General features: G+C 34.0%; 1 protein-coding gene across 2 annotated transcripts in view; it reads left to right on the plus strand.

Annotated features, from left to right (window-relative positions):
- The window catches only part of LOC144446494 (uncharacterized), a 31,675-nt gene extending 14,154 nt beyond the window's left edge, over positions 1-17,521 (plus strand). For both annotated transcript variants that reach the window (XM_078136266.1, XM_078136267.1), the window contains 9 exons: positions 454-579; positions 1,840-1,981; positions 2,687-2,835; positions 3,197-3,415; positions 3,773-3,870; positions 4,759-4,921; positions 9,191-9,332; positions 9,852-9,973; positions 12,580-17,521. In XM_078136266.1, coding sequence (XP_077992392.1) covers positions 454-579; positions 1,840-1,981; positions 2,687-2,835; positions 3,197-3,415; positions 3,773-3,870; positions 4,759-4,921; positions 9,191-9,332; positions 9,852-9,973; positions 12,580-12,837 — 1,419 coding nt within the window. In that variant the 3' untranslated portion in view covers positions 12,838-17,521. The remainder of the gene's footprint in view (positions 1-453; positions 580-1,839; positions 1,982-2,686; positions 2,836-3,196; positions 3,416-3,772; positions 3,871-4,758; positions 4,922-9,190; positions 9,333-9,851; positions 9,974-12,579) is intronic.
- Positions 17,522-18,730: the final 1,209 nt, after the last annotated feature.

Consider the following 18,730-nt stretch of genomic DNA (forward strand, 5'->3'; position numbering starts at 1 on the left):
TATGCTTCATTCAATAGATCAACAAATTAAAATCTCTCACAAGCATCAGTCTTCCCATTCAGCAAAAGTTGAATCTTTGATAATCTCCCGTTGTCATTTAGTTTGTAATGAATGCTGTTACAGTAACATTGTCAAAGTTGAAATGTTTAATTTTGAAAATGATTTGATTTTTGACACTCTCAGTGTTGGTCAAGAATTATTTTAATTGTTTGACTGATTGAGAATGCCATCAACTTGGCCGTGCACCACTTTGAGTGATGTTTGCCAGTAAGGAGGTTACTGTTCTCAACTATGTATGTCGTGGCCCTCATTTCTAGTCCAAAGCTGCTGGCAAACATCACTCCAAGTGGCCAAACTATACAATCTTTCGTTTTTATGATAGCTGACATACTGCAAAACTGGCAGTGTGAGTGAATACATATAATGAAAATAAACGTTCTTTCCATTATACAGCAATCAATGCTGAAGAGTTATGCAGCAAGTCTTCCAGAAGGTGCCAATGAGTTTGCCTCAGTTAGACTAGACAGAGAAGGCAAACCATTGGTTGTTATTAGTGTCCATCCTGACCAAAAAGAATGTGTAAGTTCTTGTATTATGTTACATGATTTTTCACACATACGCCAACAGAGAAGGGAAAAAAACACACTATACAGATACTGGTACACTATGAAATATGTTTCCTTGTTTAGTCATATACCACAGCATATATCAAACACCAAGTATGCTATCACAATAGAGCATACATGTGTGTGTGTGTGTGTGTGTGTGTGTGTGTGTGTGTGTGTGTGTGTGTGTGTGTGTGTGTGTGTGTGTGTGTGTGTGTGTGTGTGTGTGTGTGTGTACACGTGCATGCGTGCGTGTGTGTGTGTGTGTGTGTCATTACCTGTGTAAGTATAGCTTCTCTGAGTTGTGAAACACTACATGAAAATTTGATGAATACAAAGCCAACTTTCTACTTTCAATTTTGAATGTTTTTACTACTTTTATTTTACTTTTATTACTTCAAATTATGCTACATTTATTGCACAATTTTTCAGCATCAAATTCTAGACAGATATCAACTTCATTATACATTATACAAGTGTGTATTGAAAACTTCAATTTGAAGTCAGTGTGGTGAGGGGCAGAGAGCTTTGAGACGTGACACTCATGATTTTGTATGATAGACTTTTTGTCAATACTGATGGCCAACCTTATTGTGGCAAATAATAAAAAATGTATTTACTCTCCAATATCATTGTATCACCACCACTGTCCATCATATTGCTATAACAAAAGTAATATAGTCTAGTTCCTATACAGTATCGTTACAATTTACACCTCCACTCAAAGTATGGTCAAAGTTGTTACTCTAGAAGTCCTGAGATGCAATTTAAAATTCATCCACAGCCACCCACACCGTCATTAACATCATGTCTTTGTTAATCAATCACAAAATTCTAACCAATAACACAGTCCCTCATAAAGTTAGTGTTTATTGGTACAGTTATGTAATGTCCACATATGGTATATTTGTCAGCTCAGGATGCTACTTATACACTGTTTATGTCACTATAACAGTTAAAGGGTTCAACAACTTTTTGTGCTGATTGAGGGACTTTGACCAGACGTGGTTTAGTTAGAAACCATGTCGGCATCCAGACTAATGGTAATATGACCGAACCCCATGATGCAGTAATTTAGGTGTACGGATGGAGTATTTGCTTGAGTGCTTTAGGTGATCTCTGTGGGCCGTACTTTCATGAGCATCATCATGAGTGAAAGTATAGCAGAAAATGCCACAAGCACACGTAGTCACTGGTACATAATGTAATAATACTTTTTCCTGTCACACTGTAGGCTTCCAGACTGAAAATTAAGTTTGAATTAGATGGCTACGAAGTATGGTGTTCAACAGATATGCAGTCTGCTGTAGACAAAGATGCTGATAGATCTTTCAAATTTGAGGCATTACCCCGTAGTGCAAGTGATGATTACTCAGGTTAGTCTACTCAGTTTGTTTCTTGCCACTCAGTGAGAGTTTCACCTTTGCCAAATTTGCTGTCTGGAATGTCACTGCTCGGTTTCTGTCCAAGTTTATGACCGGTTTTGTGCCAAGTTACTGCTCGGTTTCTGCCCAATTCTGTGCTCAGTAACTGTCCTGTTTTAACCAGTTTCTGCCTAGTTTTACGCAAAATGCATTTGACATTGCACTAAGTTGAATGCCAAATTAAGAATATTGCATGAGTGTAGTTGCAACATTGTTTGACTAATGTAAAAGTGGTGATCAATCAAGATATTAAACCATATACAACACTTTCGATACCAGAAATGTTTGTCCTTATTGAAGACAATGTGATCACCAAATACAACATAACTGTGAGTGCAACATATTAACTAAGATAATTACTATGTGTAGTGGTGTATCGTGTCCTGTGTTTGACTGTTTGTTGTTTCGCGTGGAAATTGAAGGGAAATGTATTTGATTGTGCTCTGTTTGGCTTCTCTAAATTTTTGGTTCGTAACAGTCTGTACCAAAATACAATAATTATAATTACATGTTACAAATATTTTCAATGATGCTTTAATACACTAAAGCAACATAGTCAAAGGTAAAAAATGACAACTGGTTCAATTTGAATGATGTTGCATAGACTGTGCTGTAGACAAAACTGATGTATCACCTGACTTTGTTTTATCTTTGTAGGTCCCAGCCTATCACAACTCTCACATTCATCCAATGATAGCAATACAATGGATGAAAGGAGTATATTTCAAGAGAAAGCCGACGAAGCTGGTGTTGTTGTTTTCATTTTATCCAAAGCATTTGCCAAATCTCAAACTTGCCAACAACAGGTTAGTTTATAGTATCATTAATTCAGATATGAAATATTTCCCTTCTTGTAATGTAACTTCAATGTTTGTCACTGTTGTAGTGAATATGGAGAGAAACTTAGAAAAGCACTACTTGTACTAGTAATTTATCAATGTCTGTATAACCTTTTTGTTTATTATTCTGTTGAAATAACTATATAATAATAATATAAGCCATCCTATTGGTTGGTTACATTTAGTTTGAACACACTGTGTAAACATCTGTGTTGTGTACAGGCCAGCTGATTGGTGTTTATTTACTTTGACAGGTGTTAATACTGTGAACACACAAAATATGTTTGTAACAGGCCAGCTGATTGGTTGTTTTCATTTGCTTTGACAGGTGTTTTACTGTGAACACAGAAAACGTGTTGTACCACTGAAATATGAAGACTTTGAGATGCCAGGCTGGATGAGTATGCTAATAGGTACAAGTACATTTGAGGATGCCAAACGAGATGGCTATACGGACTCACTACTTTCGTTGGTTAAACAGGCGTTGGATCCTAAAGCGAGAGAAAACTGCTCTGATGAGATCAATGAAGCCAAGGTGAATGTACATGTAAGTGATATTTGTTTAGTGTGTGGTGAAAAAACTTTGTTTCAACTCTGTGTTTCCAAACACAGACAAGTTTTTGCGTTTTTTACAGAACATCATCAGATTAATGAATGTGTCTTGTATTCAGTGAAATATCACTCAGTAATCTTGAGAATAGATCTCATTTTGTGAATGTGAGTGTAAAATGTTTGTCTCAGTTAATTAAATTTTACAGTGATCGAATAAAGTTTAGTAAAGTTAATTATCTGGACAAGTGTCAGTTGAACAAACAAGTTCAATTTTTCCTAGTTTTGAAAAAAAGAGTATCATATACTATAGTGATTAATATTGGATTATTTCACTTGTTTTCATCATTTGTAGATAAACTTCATCAAACGAAGTTTGCCAGAATATCACAATGTTGTATACATATCTGGAGGAACCAAATTCTTTTGGGCAAAATCTGAGGCAATTTGCAAGTAAGTTCTGACACATCTTCACATTTGACAAATTTAAAACAATGTTGAAATTCATTTTGTAATGGCGTTTCCCTGAAATTTCATAATCAAGAATTTGACAGAATCCAGCTGTGACATGTGAGTCTAAGTGTGGCATACTACTCAGGGCATTTGCACAAGTACTTGCAGTGTTCTCTGTGGTTGTACTTTGATGAACATTTAATTTCAGTCCTATCAATTCTCGCTATCTGCAATATAATTCTATGCATCGCTAAGGAGTCAAATGAAACGCAGTCTCGCGACCTCACTTGCATTTGTCGACACCTACACTTCTGGTCGCCTATGTCAATACACGTGAATTTTTCTTCCAAACAGTTTAATTTGTAACAAATAAGATAAACACAAGTTTTAAGCTCATATAATTATGGAGACGGGAAATTTAAATATGTACAGTATCTTTCCAGAGCAAATTTACAAGAGATGTCTACAACTGAAAATGGGAAAGAAACATTCCTGTGTATTAGCATAGCCAACCGAAAGTGTAGTTGTCGACATTAGAACGCGTTGTCGCGCGACTTCGTTCCATTTGACTCCACAGTGATGTGTAGAATTGTATTGCAGGTAGCGAGAATTGTGCTCCAGTGTCATTGGCGCTATTTTCTTTGAAATTGCTTCACCAACTTAACATGCCGATGGAAAGACTGATTTTACACATGACTTGAAAATAAAAGTTCCAAAATATTAACTGTTATTTTTTAAAACAGAAACTCAGTTAAAATCAAGAATCCATGAAATTAAGGGTCACAATTCCAATTTTGAAATAGAATGATATAGCAAGGAATTAAAGCTGATTATAAAATCTATTTTATATCTCAGCAAATTTCTTATATTTTGTGAACTCATTTCCAGTGCCATTGGGAAGAGTCTTTCCCAGGATGACAATATCATCCTGGTGACTGGTGGTTTCTATGGTGTTGGGGAGACGGTTGCTAAGAGTTTCCTAGAAACAAGGAGAGCATTGAAAAAACCAGATGAGAATGTGTGGCATATTCTACCAGTGAAAGATGAACAGGTGAGAAGTGCATAAATTAAGTAATTTTTTTATGAATAAATTATCAAAAGAGAGAGAGAATTATATCAATATTGACGAGTCCACAGAGACCATAGCTTAATGTATGATAATCATAATTATATTAATTATTAAATTGTATGTATTAATTATTCTTGTTGCTAAGCAGTATATTTATATTTCAAAGTGTAGAAAAAGAATGATTTGATGGTATACAAAAAAATGCTTGCAGAATATGATGAGTGTAGAGTTTCATATTTTGGTTAGAAAAAGTGGGGTAAATGCGCATATTAGGAAATGGACAGTTTTTGAAATTGATAACTTTAATAAGAAAAGTTTCTGTGAAATTTCCATTTAAGAAAAAGAGACGTATCCTTATCGTTGTAATAAGCCCAATAAAAATGTTATTGAATCCAAAAAAATTATTAATTCATATTTCAAGAAATTATATTTCATACATTTATGAATAAAAGATTACATTGAGTTCTACTAGCTATTATGATGTTAATTTAAGCAAATTATAGTCGGAAACTAATTAATATTTCACAAATTGAATTATCAACAAGTGTAGATGTATTATGCATGTTCTTTCAATTATTTGGATATGGGGGCACTTCAGTGAATATGTGAAACTGAGCTCGCAATTATTTCTCAATTATATTATATTAAAACATGTTGTAAAAGATGTAACTGCGATAGTCTTAGTGAAAGTGTATGAGATTGTAAACTTAGAACTTATTTCTTATAAGCTGAGTTCATGTCAGGAAAACTGACAATTTGTCACTGATCGAAATAAAAAAATTTGAAGCAAATGAAAATGATTAAAAATGGTCACTGTGAATAAAAAATGGTTAATATGAACCTTTGATATTTTCTTTAGTAATCCTACTTCGTATTTTGATTGACGCTTTCATTTTAATATTTTTGAATAATGTATTACTGTTACGATAGATAGAAAGATGAGCCATTCTGGAATGTACACTCTTCTTGTTCATTTCCACAAACAACTGAAGAGGGTCTAGGTGTGATTGCTATTCTGCAACAAAATGTTGTTGCATCCAATCAAATCACTCCATTTCACTGTACTGACATTTACATCCTGCATGTTCATGCTGCATATGGTGTTTGTGGGGAGGGGTGATATTAAAAGAAACATTTTCCTGTTTGAAATAACTACCGATAAACTAACTTCTTTGAAGTGTAAAAAGTGATCTGGACATGATTGACAAGTGTTATTTATCGTTATATTATTATATTATTATATTATTATAATATCATATCAGAGACAATAGAATTTATATCATTTAATTCACATGAATAACTTGTTCGTGAGGTTTTGATTATTCTGTGAGGATAATATATATCCCTGATTTGATATCATTCTTCAAATTTATCACTCAGATTTCTACAGTGTTGAGTCCTTTCATCTTTCCTACTATGTGTACTTAACACAGCATCAGTCACATTGTTTCATAATGTTCCAAAAAGTGGGGCTGGTCTTACCCATACTACTAAAGGTTGACACATGATACAAGTCGTAATCCAGGATGAAATCACAAAACCTGAAACAAAATGTCGTCTGGCTCAACAAAAATCTTACCAACAGTGCTACATTTTATTATCTGACTCAACAAAAATCATTATTATAATAATGATAATAATCTTTATTTGTACTGGATAGTTAAAGTATATAAACACTTATCTCCCAAGAAATCCTGTGAGGGCCATCCCTCATGGGTTCAGTGTTACATAATTATGCATCTGGCTCAACAAAAATCTTATCAATAGTATTACATTTTATTGTCTGGCTCAACAAAAATCTTACCAACATTGCTACATTTTATCATTTGTTGAGCAAGATGATAAAATGTAGCAATGTTGGTAAGATTTTTGTTGAGCCAGACGATAAAATGTAGCAATATTAGTAAGATTTTTGTCAAGACAGATGATAAAATGTAGCAGTGGTAAGATTTTGTTGAGCCAGATGATAAAATGTAGCTGCACTATTGTTAAGCTTTTTGTTGAGCTGGACAATGTTTTGTTTCAGGTTGCATGATTTTAATTATATCTCTAAAAAAAAAAAAAAAATTGGTTGCACAGAACTATGTTGAAGGCTTGTCTCCTATTGCCTAACAATGATAAATTGTATCATACCAGGATTATAATTTCCTGTTTTACTGCAATTTGTGGGAAATTAATATCTGTACATGTTTCACTGTTTTGTTGCTTTCGTCAGTGAAACCCATCTCTGTCAAGTCGTTGCTGCCTTGGTTTTCAAATACTACATTAATATTCAATGGATTTATGATTTATGATTTATCGTTCATTTCATAAAATACTCAAATGGACTTCTCTTTCGGGCATAACAGGATATAAATTATCAATTTTTGAACCAAATATGTTTCAGTATTTTGTGTCATTGCTTAGTTATGGAATTCCTCTATGTAATATTTGCAAGGAGAGTGTCACTGATAACAATTATCAAAATGTCAACAATATTGACAGTTTTGTTTCATTGGTCAGTGATGAAATTCCTCACGAGTTTGTGTACTTTTTGCTAGCAGATTATCTCGGTGATAGTAATTATCAAACTGTTATGTCTGGGAGTGTGAACATGAAAAAATAAATTTAACTCAAGTATAATGAGCGAAGTGTAATTTTACACGTGAAATCACACTGTCCAACATGAATCAGATACTCAAGGTTATATCCATTGTCATTTGGTTCAAGTATTTGAGTTTGAATCAATACCTCATCAAAAAGTATAATTGCTTGGGGAGCATATCACACATATTTGTTAATCCAAGGTCATGCAGTCTGTTTTATTTTCCACTCTTGGTGACATTTGAATCTTACTATGAGTCACACTTTAATGTCAAAGTTTAACTAATCAATTTTTTTGAAGCCAGGAACAGTCATCTCATCTCACTGAATCATATCAACGTGATTGCAAATTTGCTGAAATGGTGTTATGGAAGAAATCATATTCCTATGGGTGCTATAATGATAACTCCTAACGATATCAAACACATTTATGAACAATCTGTACCCAAAATATGAAATACATAGTATGACGATTTTGTAGAAATTTGCTGTAATTTACAGACTCAGTAAAAATGTCCATGAAATGTAGGAGATGATATGTTGAGGTTTATTCTGAATCATTAGGACTTAGACATTCTAGTTTAATGCAAGAAGTCATAAAAAGGTTGTAGAAAATGGGCAACTACAGGGCATGGAGCTCTTAGCACTTACTATATTCTGACTACAAATGTGAGTTTTGACTTAGGGCACATAAGTCGTAAAACTGATAATTTAAAAAAATTGATTTTGGGCCCCATTCACATTGTATTTTGTGCCTGACTTTAATAGACATAAATCACAGACCAAAATTATCCAATATTAGCATAGCCTCCATTTCTTCCAATCAGTCAGTAGTATAACCCAGTAAACTCTCCCTTTGAACTGTTACCTAGGAAACTAAACACTAACTAATGTAATCAAATGGAAATTTGTGTCAACATAAAACTCGAAGTTATCAGAATGTCGGCCCTAAACTAGCCTTTACCAACTAACCTAGCTTTAACCCACCTTAGGGCCTACACAAATTGTCCACATTTGTTTTATCTTAGTCGGGTTAAGGTAAGAGTCACCTCAGAGTCACAGTGAATTGTCTAATGTGAACCTCCTAACTGTCAATATCGAAAGTATACATTACAATGTGTCAAATTACACCATTCAATCTTATTTTAAAATTTAGAAATCTAATTTTTTTTCAAAAGATCAAGAAAGTTTAGACAAATCATAGCACCTGCAAAAAAAAATTAAAGTATTTTACATTATTTGAATAGACAGTCTTAAGAGAACAAGAAGGTCGACTTATTCTCATGCACATGTACCTATAGTAATAATGCATGTGTAGCGTAAAGAGAGGGAGTCATGGTGTACTAAATTAAATCTAAATTATTCCTGGGGAACATAAAATGTGTATGATATGCACAGTCGTTCGGCAATCACTCAATATTTTACCTGTATCAGTATCAAATGCAGTTTACCAAAGGGTTGCAGAAAGAGGTGGCAAAAGTGTGGCACTCCTGCACAAAATGGAAATGTCAACTCTGCAAAATGGTTGCAATACATTAAATTGTAGAAAAGGTTGCAAAGTACAGCACACATGCACAAAATGTACCCCCAGCAAAATGTATATTTTTTCATGTCAGCCATTGCTTACATCAGCCATTGCATTGTATGCTTCAATTTTGATTGTTTTAGGATCGTCGGTTACAGGCACGTCAGAATCAAGACCGAACTTTTCAGAGTGTACCATTTGGACAAACATTATTCAGTGGGGAAAATGTACGCCAAAGAGAGTCAGTTGTCGCAAGAGTGTTTGACATCTGTATTTTGGTTGAAGGTAAATTACAGATCATTTTGTTTCCAAATGTGAAAATGTAATGTTTAGATCCATGGTGTCATATTCCAGATGTGGAATAAATGGTACACTATCTCCAAATATGGTGTACATAGGTCCAAATATGTAAAATGCTTCTTCATGCCCAAATAAGGTATATGGCATTCCATGTACACGATGTCCAAATATGGATTATGGTACACTATGACCAAATATGGAATGACACCCTTTATCCAAATATGGAATATAGCACACAGTGTCCAACTATGGATTATGGTACACTTTGACCAAATATGGAATGACACCCTTTACCCAAATATGGAATATAGCACACAGTGTCCAACTATGGATTATGGTACACTATGACCAAATATGGAATGACACCCTTTATCCAAATATGGAATGATATAGCACAGTGTCCAAATATGAAAAATTTCAGTGTATGATGGACAATTTTGAGTGCCATAGTTGATTTTTATGGAAACTGGCCTGAACATGTTTTGTTTTGTCTCTACCACTTAGGGGGTCCTGGTGCTGCACACGAAGCTGAGGAGTTTGCCTGGAATGATCATACAGTGATACCAATCAAATGTACAGGTGGTGCTGCAGGTGGCAAGTTTAATGTTCCATCCAAGATATATGAGGTAAATTTACATAAATCAAAGTTTGTCACTCTAATATCTGGGTCCATGAGGTAAATTTACATAAAACACTGACATATCTGGGTCTAGGAGGTTAATTTACATAAATCAAAGTTTGTCACAAATATCTGGGTTAGGAGGTAAATTAACATAAACCAAAGTCTGTGACTAATAATAATATCTGGGTCTAGGAGGTAAATTTACATAAACCAAAGTTTGTCACAAATATCTGGGTTAGGAGGTAAATTAACATAAACCAAAGTCTGTGACTAATAATAATATCTGGGTCTAGGAGGTAAATTTACATAAACCAAAGTTTGTCACAAATATCTGGGTTAGGAGGTAAATTAACATAAACCAAAGTCTGTGACTAATAATAATATCTGGGTCTAGGAGGTAAATTTACATAAACCAAAGTTTGTCACAAATATCTGGGTTAGGAGGTAAATTAACATAAACCAAAGTCTGTCACTAATAATAATATCTTGGTCTAGGAGGTAAATTTACATAAATCAAAGTTTGTCACAAATATCTGGGTTAGGAGGTAAATTAACATAAACCAAAGTCTGTCACTAATAATAATATCTTGGTCTAGGAGGTAAATTTACATAAACCAAAGTTTGTCACAAATATCTGGGTTAGGAGGTAAATTAACATAAACCAAAGTCTGTCACTAATAATAATATCTGGGTCTAGGAGGTAAATTAACATAAACCAAAGTCTGTCACTAATAATAATATCTGGGTCTAGGAGGTAAAATTCTGGCAATAAAAGTTTGTCGCTAGTATCTGGGTCTATGCAGCCTGGGGCATATGAGGTAAATTGATACAAAGTTTGTCATAATTTCACAGGGTCTTAATTAATCTTATTCAACCATGGACGATTTCCATCAAATTTAAACACAAAGTTGATAGTTGAGAGGATATTTGTTAAAATTAAAATACCAAAATCACAGAGTTTGCTGTTGTTGGATAAATTGTTAAAATGATCACAATATTTTTATTTTATTTTTATTGTATTTATTTATTCACTACGCTTCATCACAGGCAAGTCAAAATTACACAATAATAAAAATTAAAATAACATGTACAATAGACTACAACAGGACAGAAAGACCATAAATATACCCAAAACACTAGCGACAACATGTACAATAGACTACAACAGGACAGAAAGACCATAAATATACCCAATACACTAGCGACAAATTAACAATAAAAATACCCCCCAAAAAAAAGAAAAAAAAAGAAAAAAGAAGACAGTCTGTAAAGGGAATGGACAAACAGGTGCCAAGTACCTCTACTAGTGTCCAACCAACATCAAAAATACATCAGTTCTAAAATAAATTATCAAAGTGAATGACTGAATTAATAACAAATCCATTGCCATCAAACAATTTTTGCACTCACAACATTTACAAACAGAAGACCACATACAGAAGACAAAAGACAGTAGATTCAAAAGAACTCACAAACTTCTGGTAATAAAACAATGAAGGCATAAATTTAAACGATGACATCATTCTGCACATATCTGATGTCGTGACTGAGATAAAAAAAGATCAATTTTAGCAATGCCAATTGTAGACTTTATCAGTGTTTGTATCAATCATTCCAGATTTAGCAACATCATGTCTGACTTTGATAGATGGATGGTCTTTCTAAATTATCAAATACTGTGTAACATTACACCTGTCATTAGCTATATAAATCTGTAACAGATGAGAACAACAATCAGCTATTAACGTCAAATTTGTCCAATCAATAACAGTCTTATATATAATTTACATAGAAGTGTTACAAGTAGATGTCAGATTGTTTTAATATAGAATTATGGTAATTAGTTTTGGATAATATTATTAAATTATTATCAAGTTGGGATTTTTATAAACACTGATATGCAATCACATAGGATTTCATGGTCACGAGATTCCACATATTGTTCAATATATCTGTGATATAATTTGATAAAAATCACAGAAATTTGAAAAAATAAATCCTAACTTCGGAAGTTTGTACCAGTAAAGTAAATTACTACATATGTATCAGTGACTATGTGCTCTGGTATGTGCACATGCTAGTTGTATTTGCAGTGTACTACCGAAAACATTGTTGCATACCTGTATGCAAATGATATACAAATGAGGGCACGATCGTTCCTTTCGCACGAATTGCTTGATTCAACAGCATGATTTTTAGGGTATTTTGCTGTTTTGAGTAAACATTAAAATTTGTAATAATAACAGTATCTCATGTCCTATACCGGTATGTGTCAGTGTGGGTGCTCAGAGGTATTTCCACTCAGGCTTGCAGTGTTTTGTGCTGCATTTTCACTCGCTACACTTGCGAAAGTACAACTACAGAGACCACTGCAAGTACTCATGCAAATACCTCAAGTATGCCACACTTGCACTCACACGGCATGGGGTTCCGTTATGTTACCAGCTTGGAATGTTGTGAGCATAACAGGTGATTTCAAAAATAATCTTATCAATATGACAGTTTCATATTTAATTTTAACTATGTTTTGTACATATTTACTAACTTGAAAATTTGGTGCTGATATTTGATGGTGTTAACATATTTTCATCGGATTCTGATTCAACCTAGGTACCCAATGGGGTCAAAGTTGAAGACTGGCAGTTGCTTGGTAACCAGGGGGCTGACCCCTGTGTCATTGGAGAAGCGGTTAGAAAAGTTGTGTTTGCCCTTCAGAATTCACCGGCAAAGAGACTAACACACAACAGCATTCCACCAGGAAGTCCTAGAAGACGTTTGATACCACGGATGACAATTATTCCACCCCCGTCATCACCACCTGCAATGTTATCACAGATGAAAACAAAAACACTGGCATCACCTATTTAGGACACAAGTCTTCCTAGCAACTGTTTCTATGGGAAGTAGGGTCAAAGGCAAAAAAAGAGCTCATTTTTTTTTATAATTGCAAATTTGCAATCAATGTATGTTTTAAGTTGAAAAAATGGATCAAAATGTTTGTTATGACAGAAAGTAAGTTTATGCGATAAAAAAATGAAAAAAAAGAAAAGAAAAGTTGCAGAACAAATGAAGCTGTAACAGATTGTGATTTCATTTAGATCATACACCAATCTAAAATATAGTTGCAGTAATAAATGATAAGTTCTGCAAAGAAAACTGATATTTTAATGGCAAAGTTTACAGCATGCAAATTCCATGATAGACCTTTCCAGTAAACACTGCCCTCTGGTGGTAGTTTATAAATCATGTTTCAATGTATGAAACTTATATGTAAAGTGTACTTTACCATTTTATGGTGACATTTGTATATTAGTGCAAAAGAATTTATTTAAAGTTTTCTTATACTAAATATATTATGATTTTTAACTGTCGGAAGGCATTGTATTCATCATACATTTTACACAAATGCAAAATGACAACTCTTGAGCTGTCTTGCTGGGAAGCTCTACCAGGTCTAAAAAGCAGGCTTTGTTTTAGAATGACATTAAAGTTTATGTGATGTCTAAAATTCATCTGAAATGCCTCGCATATATCCTTCCATGTATGGTAACTGAAATGTATCAAGTTAGAATGCTTTAGTGTAGTTACAACTGTTGACATCAGACCGTGGATGAACAGAACCTGTTACAAACACAGGGAAAGTAGACAAATGAATTGGATTAGTAACACTGTGGCCCAGCATGTTGGAACAGCAGAGACTTGCATTACGCACCATGATTTGATAAGAACAGTTTGTATGGCTTCTTTATGTGTACATGAAATGCCAGGGGAACTGGAAATCTACAACTGTTCTTATCAAATGATGGAATTTAATACAAGTCTCTGTACTTCCAACATGCTGTGCCAAGTGTTATTAATCCAATTCAGTTGTTTACGTTCCCTGTTTGTAGCAGGTTCCCTTCGTCCACGGTCTGATGTCTGAAACTGTAAACTTGGCTATCTGGTTTGATGATGTCATTCACTCAGCACATCTCAAGGCAATAATATTGAGCCAGATAGCCAAGTCTCTAAACTATCATATCATAAAATATACATGTACAATCAAATCTATCTGTATTTCAAAAATACTTTTTTATCTGAAATGAATCTACGGATCATATTTATGGAGATAATTTTTTTTATGTCATCAGTGTTTAGGTAAAATCCACCCATTCAAGTTTATTAAAATGACAACAAAACAGATATCTGGTAATTTAAAATGGTCGCTGTTCACAAATCTCGGCAGAAACCCTTATATTATATCATTGTACCACAGGGAGCAGCAAGCATTTGATTGTACTAAACGAATATGTGTGTTACCTTTTTGCTCCGTTTGTATTCGTGTAACTACTTTGATTTGTAAAATCAGATATTTACGCAAGAATGTGCCATTCTTTGTACCTTTGAAATGATTTGATAATTCCAAACTGGGATTTTTCTGTGAACAAATGATGTACTCAGAATTATTCAAACCTGTTGTGTATAGTTCTGAAATCCTTGCCCTAACTACTGGTAGTATATTACAGTTGGAATTCATATGGCTAAAGTTTGACCCTTGACCTTTCACCTGTGTCATTTCATTTGTTTACATTATGATGAAATGATGCCTGCTGTGTTGATGTACTTAGAGTAATAAGTGATGTTTATTTCCGTAACTTTGTGAACTTTATATAGTTGGCAGTGTTTTGTAAAGTATGGCTGCCGTAGCTCTTATTCAGAGATTTAGATATTTTGAAGCTCAAGCTATGCACTTTGTAATGTACATAATTTAAACTAAATACAGCAGAAATTATAATTGCGTTCACTTTCAATGATCAAACACGTTTGATAAGAGCCATGTTTAAGCAAGTAACATCAAGAAAAACTTAGATCTGCCCAATTAATGTAAATACTGTGTAGTAAAAACCACAGTGGGAAGGCACAACTAGATGTACCGTATACTACAAGCTTGAGTAAGGGTCATTTGAAATTCGTGTTCATCGGTTGAAATCATTGAAACTGGACGCAATTATAATTTCTGCTGTAAAATCCATAGTTTTGCATTTTTAAAATAATTCTTAGAGTAATGTTTTTTTTCAGTCACAGGGGTGAAACCATTTAGATGGCCAGTATAATATACCTCGGATAATTTAACAACACTTTATAAAAGTCCATAGTTTGTCTTTTCTTATTTGATGGTTGTTTTTTCTGTTCACGGTTGTAAACCATTAAGATGACCTGACAGTATTTTAGTATATTTCAGGTAATGTGTGAAGTCCATCTTCATGCAGCCATTTGAATATTACTGAACCTCCCTCCCCTGTACATGGATATACTAGGTTAGTAAAAGTTTTCAGTCGAAACCAAAGATGTGTAAATATTCACACAATTGTGAATGTCATTTGTAGGAAGTACTACTATGGAAATCAAGCTATAGGCAAATTAAGCTAGACACAATTGTTGTTGATGTACTACTATGGAAATCAAGCTATAGGCAAAGTAAGACAGACATAAACTAAAACTATTGTTGTACTACTATGGAAGTCAAGCTATAGGCAAACTAAGCTAGAAACAATTGTTGTTGATGTACTACTATGGAAATCAAGCTATAGGCAAACTAAGATAGACACAATTGTTCTACTACTATGGAAGTCAAGCTATAGGCAAACTAAGCTAGAAACAATTGTTCTACTACTATGGAAGTCAAGCTATAGGCAAACTAAGCTAGACAATTGTTGATGTACTACTATGGAAGTCAAGCTATAGGCAAACTAAGCTAGACAATTGTTGATGTACTACTATGGAAATCAAGCTATAGGCAAACTAAGATAGACACAATTGTTCTACTACTATGGAAGTCAAGCTATAGGCAAACTAAGCTAGACAATTGTTGATGTACTACTATGGAAGTCAAGCTATCGGCAAACTAAGATCGACACAAACTAAAACTATTGTTGTCAAATGTGGTAGATTACAGAACATACATGTACACAAGTGGGTGAGATAACGGTGCAGTTTAGTTATGTGGATGTAATCTCCCAGGTCCCTGTAATTATGATAGTGTAAAATCCTGAATGAGGTTGGATGTATGGCCATTTGGAGAAAATTTACTATCAGAAACACTACCCTATACTGTTACTAAGTGTTAGTGTAATTACATAAACCTCCATTGGAAGCTCATATCAACATGTTTTACAGTAATAGGTTGTATCCATCTTAGTTTGTGTATAGATTGATTTCCATGTACATGACTGTCACTGCAACAGTAACTACTGCAGCAGTAACTTTAAAAGAACTTAGAACAAAGTAGTGCGAAACCGTGGATGGTGGTTACCTTCTGAATGTTATCTAATAATAATTTGAACATTTACTGAAAACTATGGAATTACAGTTAAAGAGAAAAACCTCTACAGTGCAAATCAACTCAAAAAAGATGATGTCTCACTTTAATTTGAGGTTCAGTGAAATTTACATGATAGTACTGTACTATGCGTAATATCTTTGCATTATCAACATTTTTGTCGTTGTTTGGCCAGTTTATGTTCTCTGCTTTCATTCCAGAAACTTTGTTACAGGGTAGTTTTTAGTCGTGATGATCCATTAAGATTGAATGCCACTTCAGGACATAATGGTATTTTCATAAACTTTGTGGTTTCTTGACATTTATTTCATGAATTCACATCACATAAATTTCGCACGAAAACCAAGACAACTTGAATCTTTATTTCACCTTCATTGTACTAGCAGTGGTCCCACTCTTGCCACATAGAGCTTAGCAGACACACAATATGCATTAGATGAGCAATGAATAGTCATGATTCCTGTCTGCTCATTATCGTCAGATAAAGTCATGAATATTTACCGTCCTCTAGACAACTCCAAAATCACATTTTAATATTACAACTTTGAACTTTATGTTGAAAATTTTTGCAAATTCATAGATTGTCAGTTGTGTTATGTGACTTTACTACTAATATCGATGTATTCTTTTAAAAAGTATATTCGTTTCTCAAATAACTAGTTTACATATGTATATTTTGAGTAGGAAATTTATATCTAAACTGTCCATTTTATTTACAGACAGTCACATGGACTGATTGACAGATTCATAATGTGCACTCCTGTAACTATTATCTAAACACCTAGTGATTACAGGAGTGTATACTACGACTCGAATCACTATAGTGGTCTGAGACTACGATGAATAGTTCATATAACAGTAACAGTGCTGTAGAGGAAAAGGGTCTTAACGTCTTTCATTCATGTTTTTGTAACAACTCTCATTTTAAGGGTTAATTTTGCAGGGTATGTCATAACATGTATTGTTAGCAGGTTGTTACGTCAGTGGTTCTGCTGTGAAAATGCTCAAAATTATCATTACTTTCCCCAATTTTTTTTTGTATTACTGCCAATGGTATTATGATATTATTCCCCAATATTTTTCTTTGTTCAGTCAAGGAAAATACGAGTGACCTAAGGGGCCCTTGTCACTACTTGTCAAGTGACTCGTAGTGACAACCCTTAGGTCATGAGTATTTCCCGACTGAATGAAGAAAAATATTGCAGAATAACATAATTATATACCAGTGGCAGTAATATAAAAAAAAAAATTGGGGAAAGTAATGGTAATTTTGAGTGTTTTGACTCATATTTCGAACACAGCACAACCAATGATGTAGACATGCGATGTTATGATGTAGAACAACCAGAGTATATATTCCATATTTTCTGTTGAACCTGACTCGTGCATGGTATAATTATGTTTATCTGAAGTTCAATGTGTATGATAACGGAATGATACTACTGAGGAAATCAAGCTATCGGCAAACTAAGATAGACACATACTTGACCTAATGTTGTTGCTTGTTGTAGAAGTGGTTGATAGTTGCACCTTAGTTATGTAAACTTAACCACCCTGGAGTCAAAATAGTGTAAATACTGCATGAGGCTGAATGTGTGGCCATTTGGGGAAAATTTCCTATTAGGGACACCACCCTCCTGTGAGTGTAATTACATCAATGTCCGTTGGTAGCATATATCAACATGTTGCAACAATAGGTTTATGTCATGTCTATGTTAGTTTGCCTAGAACTTGATTTCTGTAGTACCATTCTCCAGTTGTCTGGAGGGGACCTGTTTTGTCCAGTCAAGGCAAAAACATGCTTCAAGCAAGTTTACCACATTGATATGGGACAACAAACCTACATATAAGAATACAAATCTTCAATTTCTTCATGGATTACAACAGAGTATTAGACACATCAGGGTATTTTCTAAGTTTTCAAACCCTTAGCAAACATTGATTGAGTACAACATAATAACCCTCAGTATCTACAGGTATCAATCTGTACACCAAATGACAATGGCCAAATCTGATTGGCTAAAAGTTTATGTTGACATGGTGATCATTCTTATAATGATCAGGTGACATTTCAGTCAGGTGACACTAGTATATTTGAGATTGTCAACTTATTGAATCACCTATGCTTTCTATGTTAAGTTAACATATACATTTATTAACTCCAGTGTTGTAATGTTTGAAACACATGAATAGCTATTAGTGGTTACAGCATCAGCAAGCTAAGCGGGGCATTTGCTCTATAAGTTACACTGAACTTATAGGTATTGTAGTCGGAAATGGTGAGATTAGACAAAGTATTGCTGTTCCTCCTGTATTTGTGAAATGTCAGGTTAGGGTATTCTTATCTGTAAGTTGTGTACACTAGATGTAAAACTTGGGGTATGTCAGACCCCAGAAATACATTTGAGCATATGACTATTGCTGTGATATTTGGCAGCATGC

This window comes from Glandiceps talaboti, chromosome 15, assembly GCF_964340395.1.
Source record: "Glandiceps talaboti chromosome 15, keGlaTala1.1, whole genome shotgun sequence".
NCBI classification, from domain to species: domain Eukaryota; kingdom Metazoa; phylum Hemichordata; class Enteropneusta; family Spengelidae; genus Glandiceps; species Glandiceps talaboti.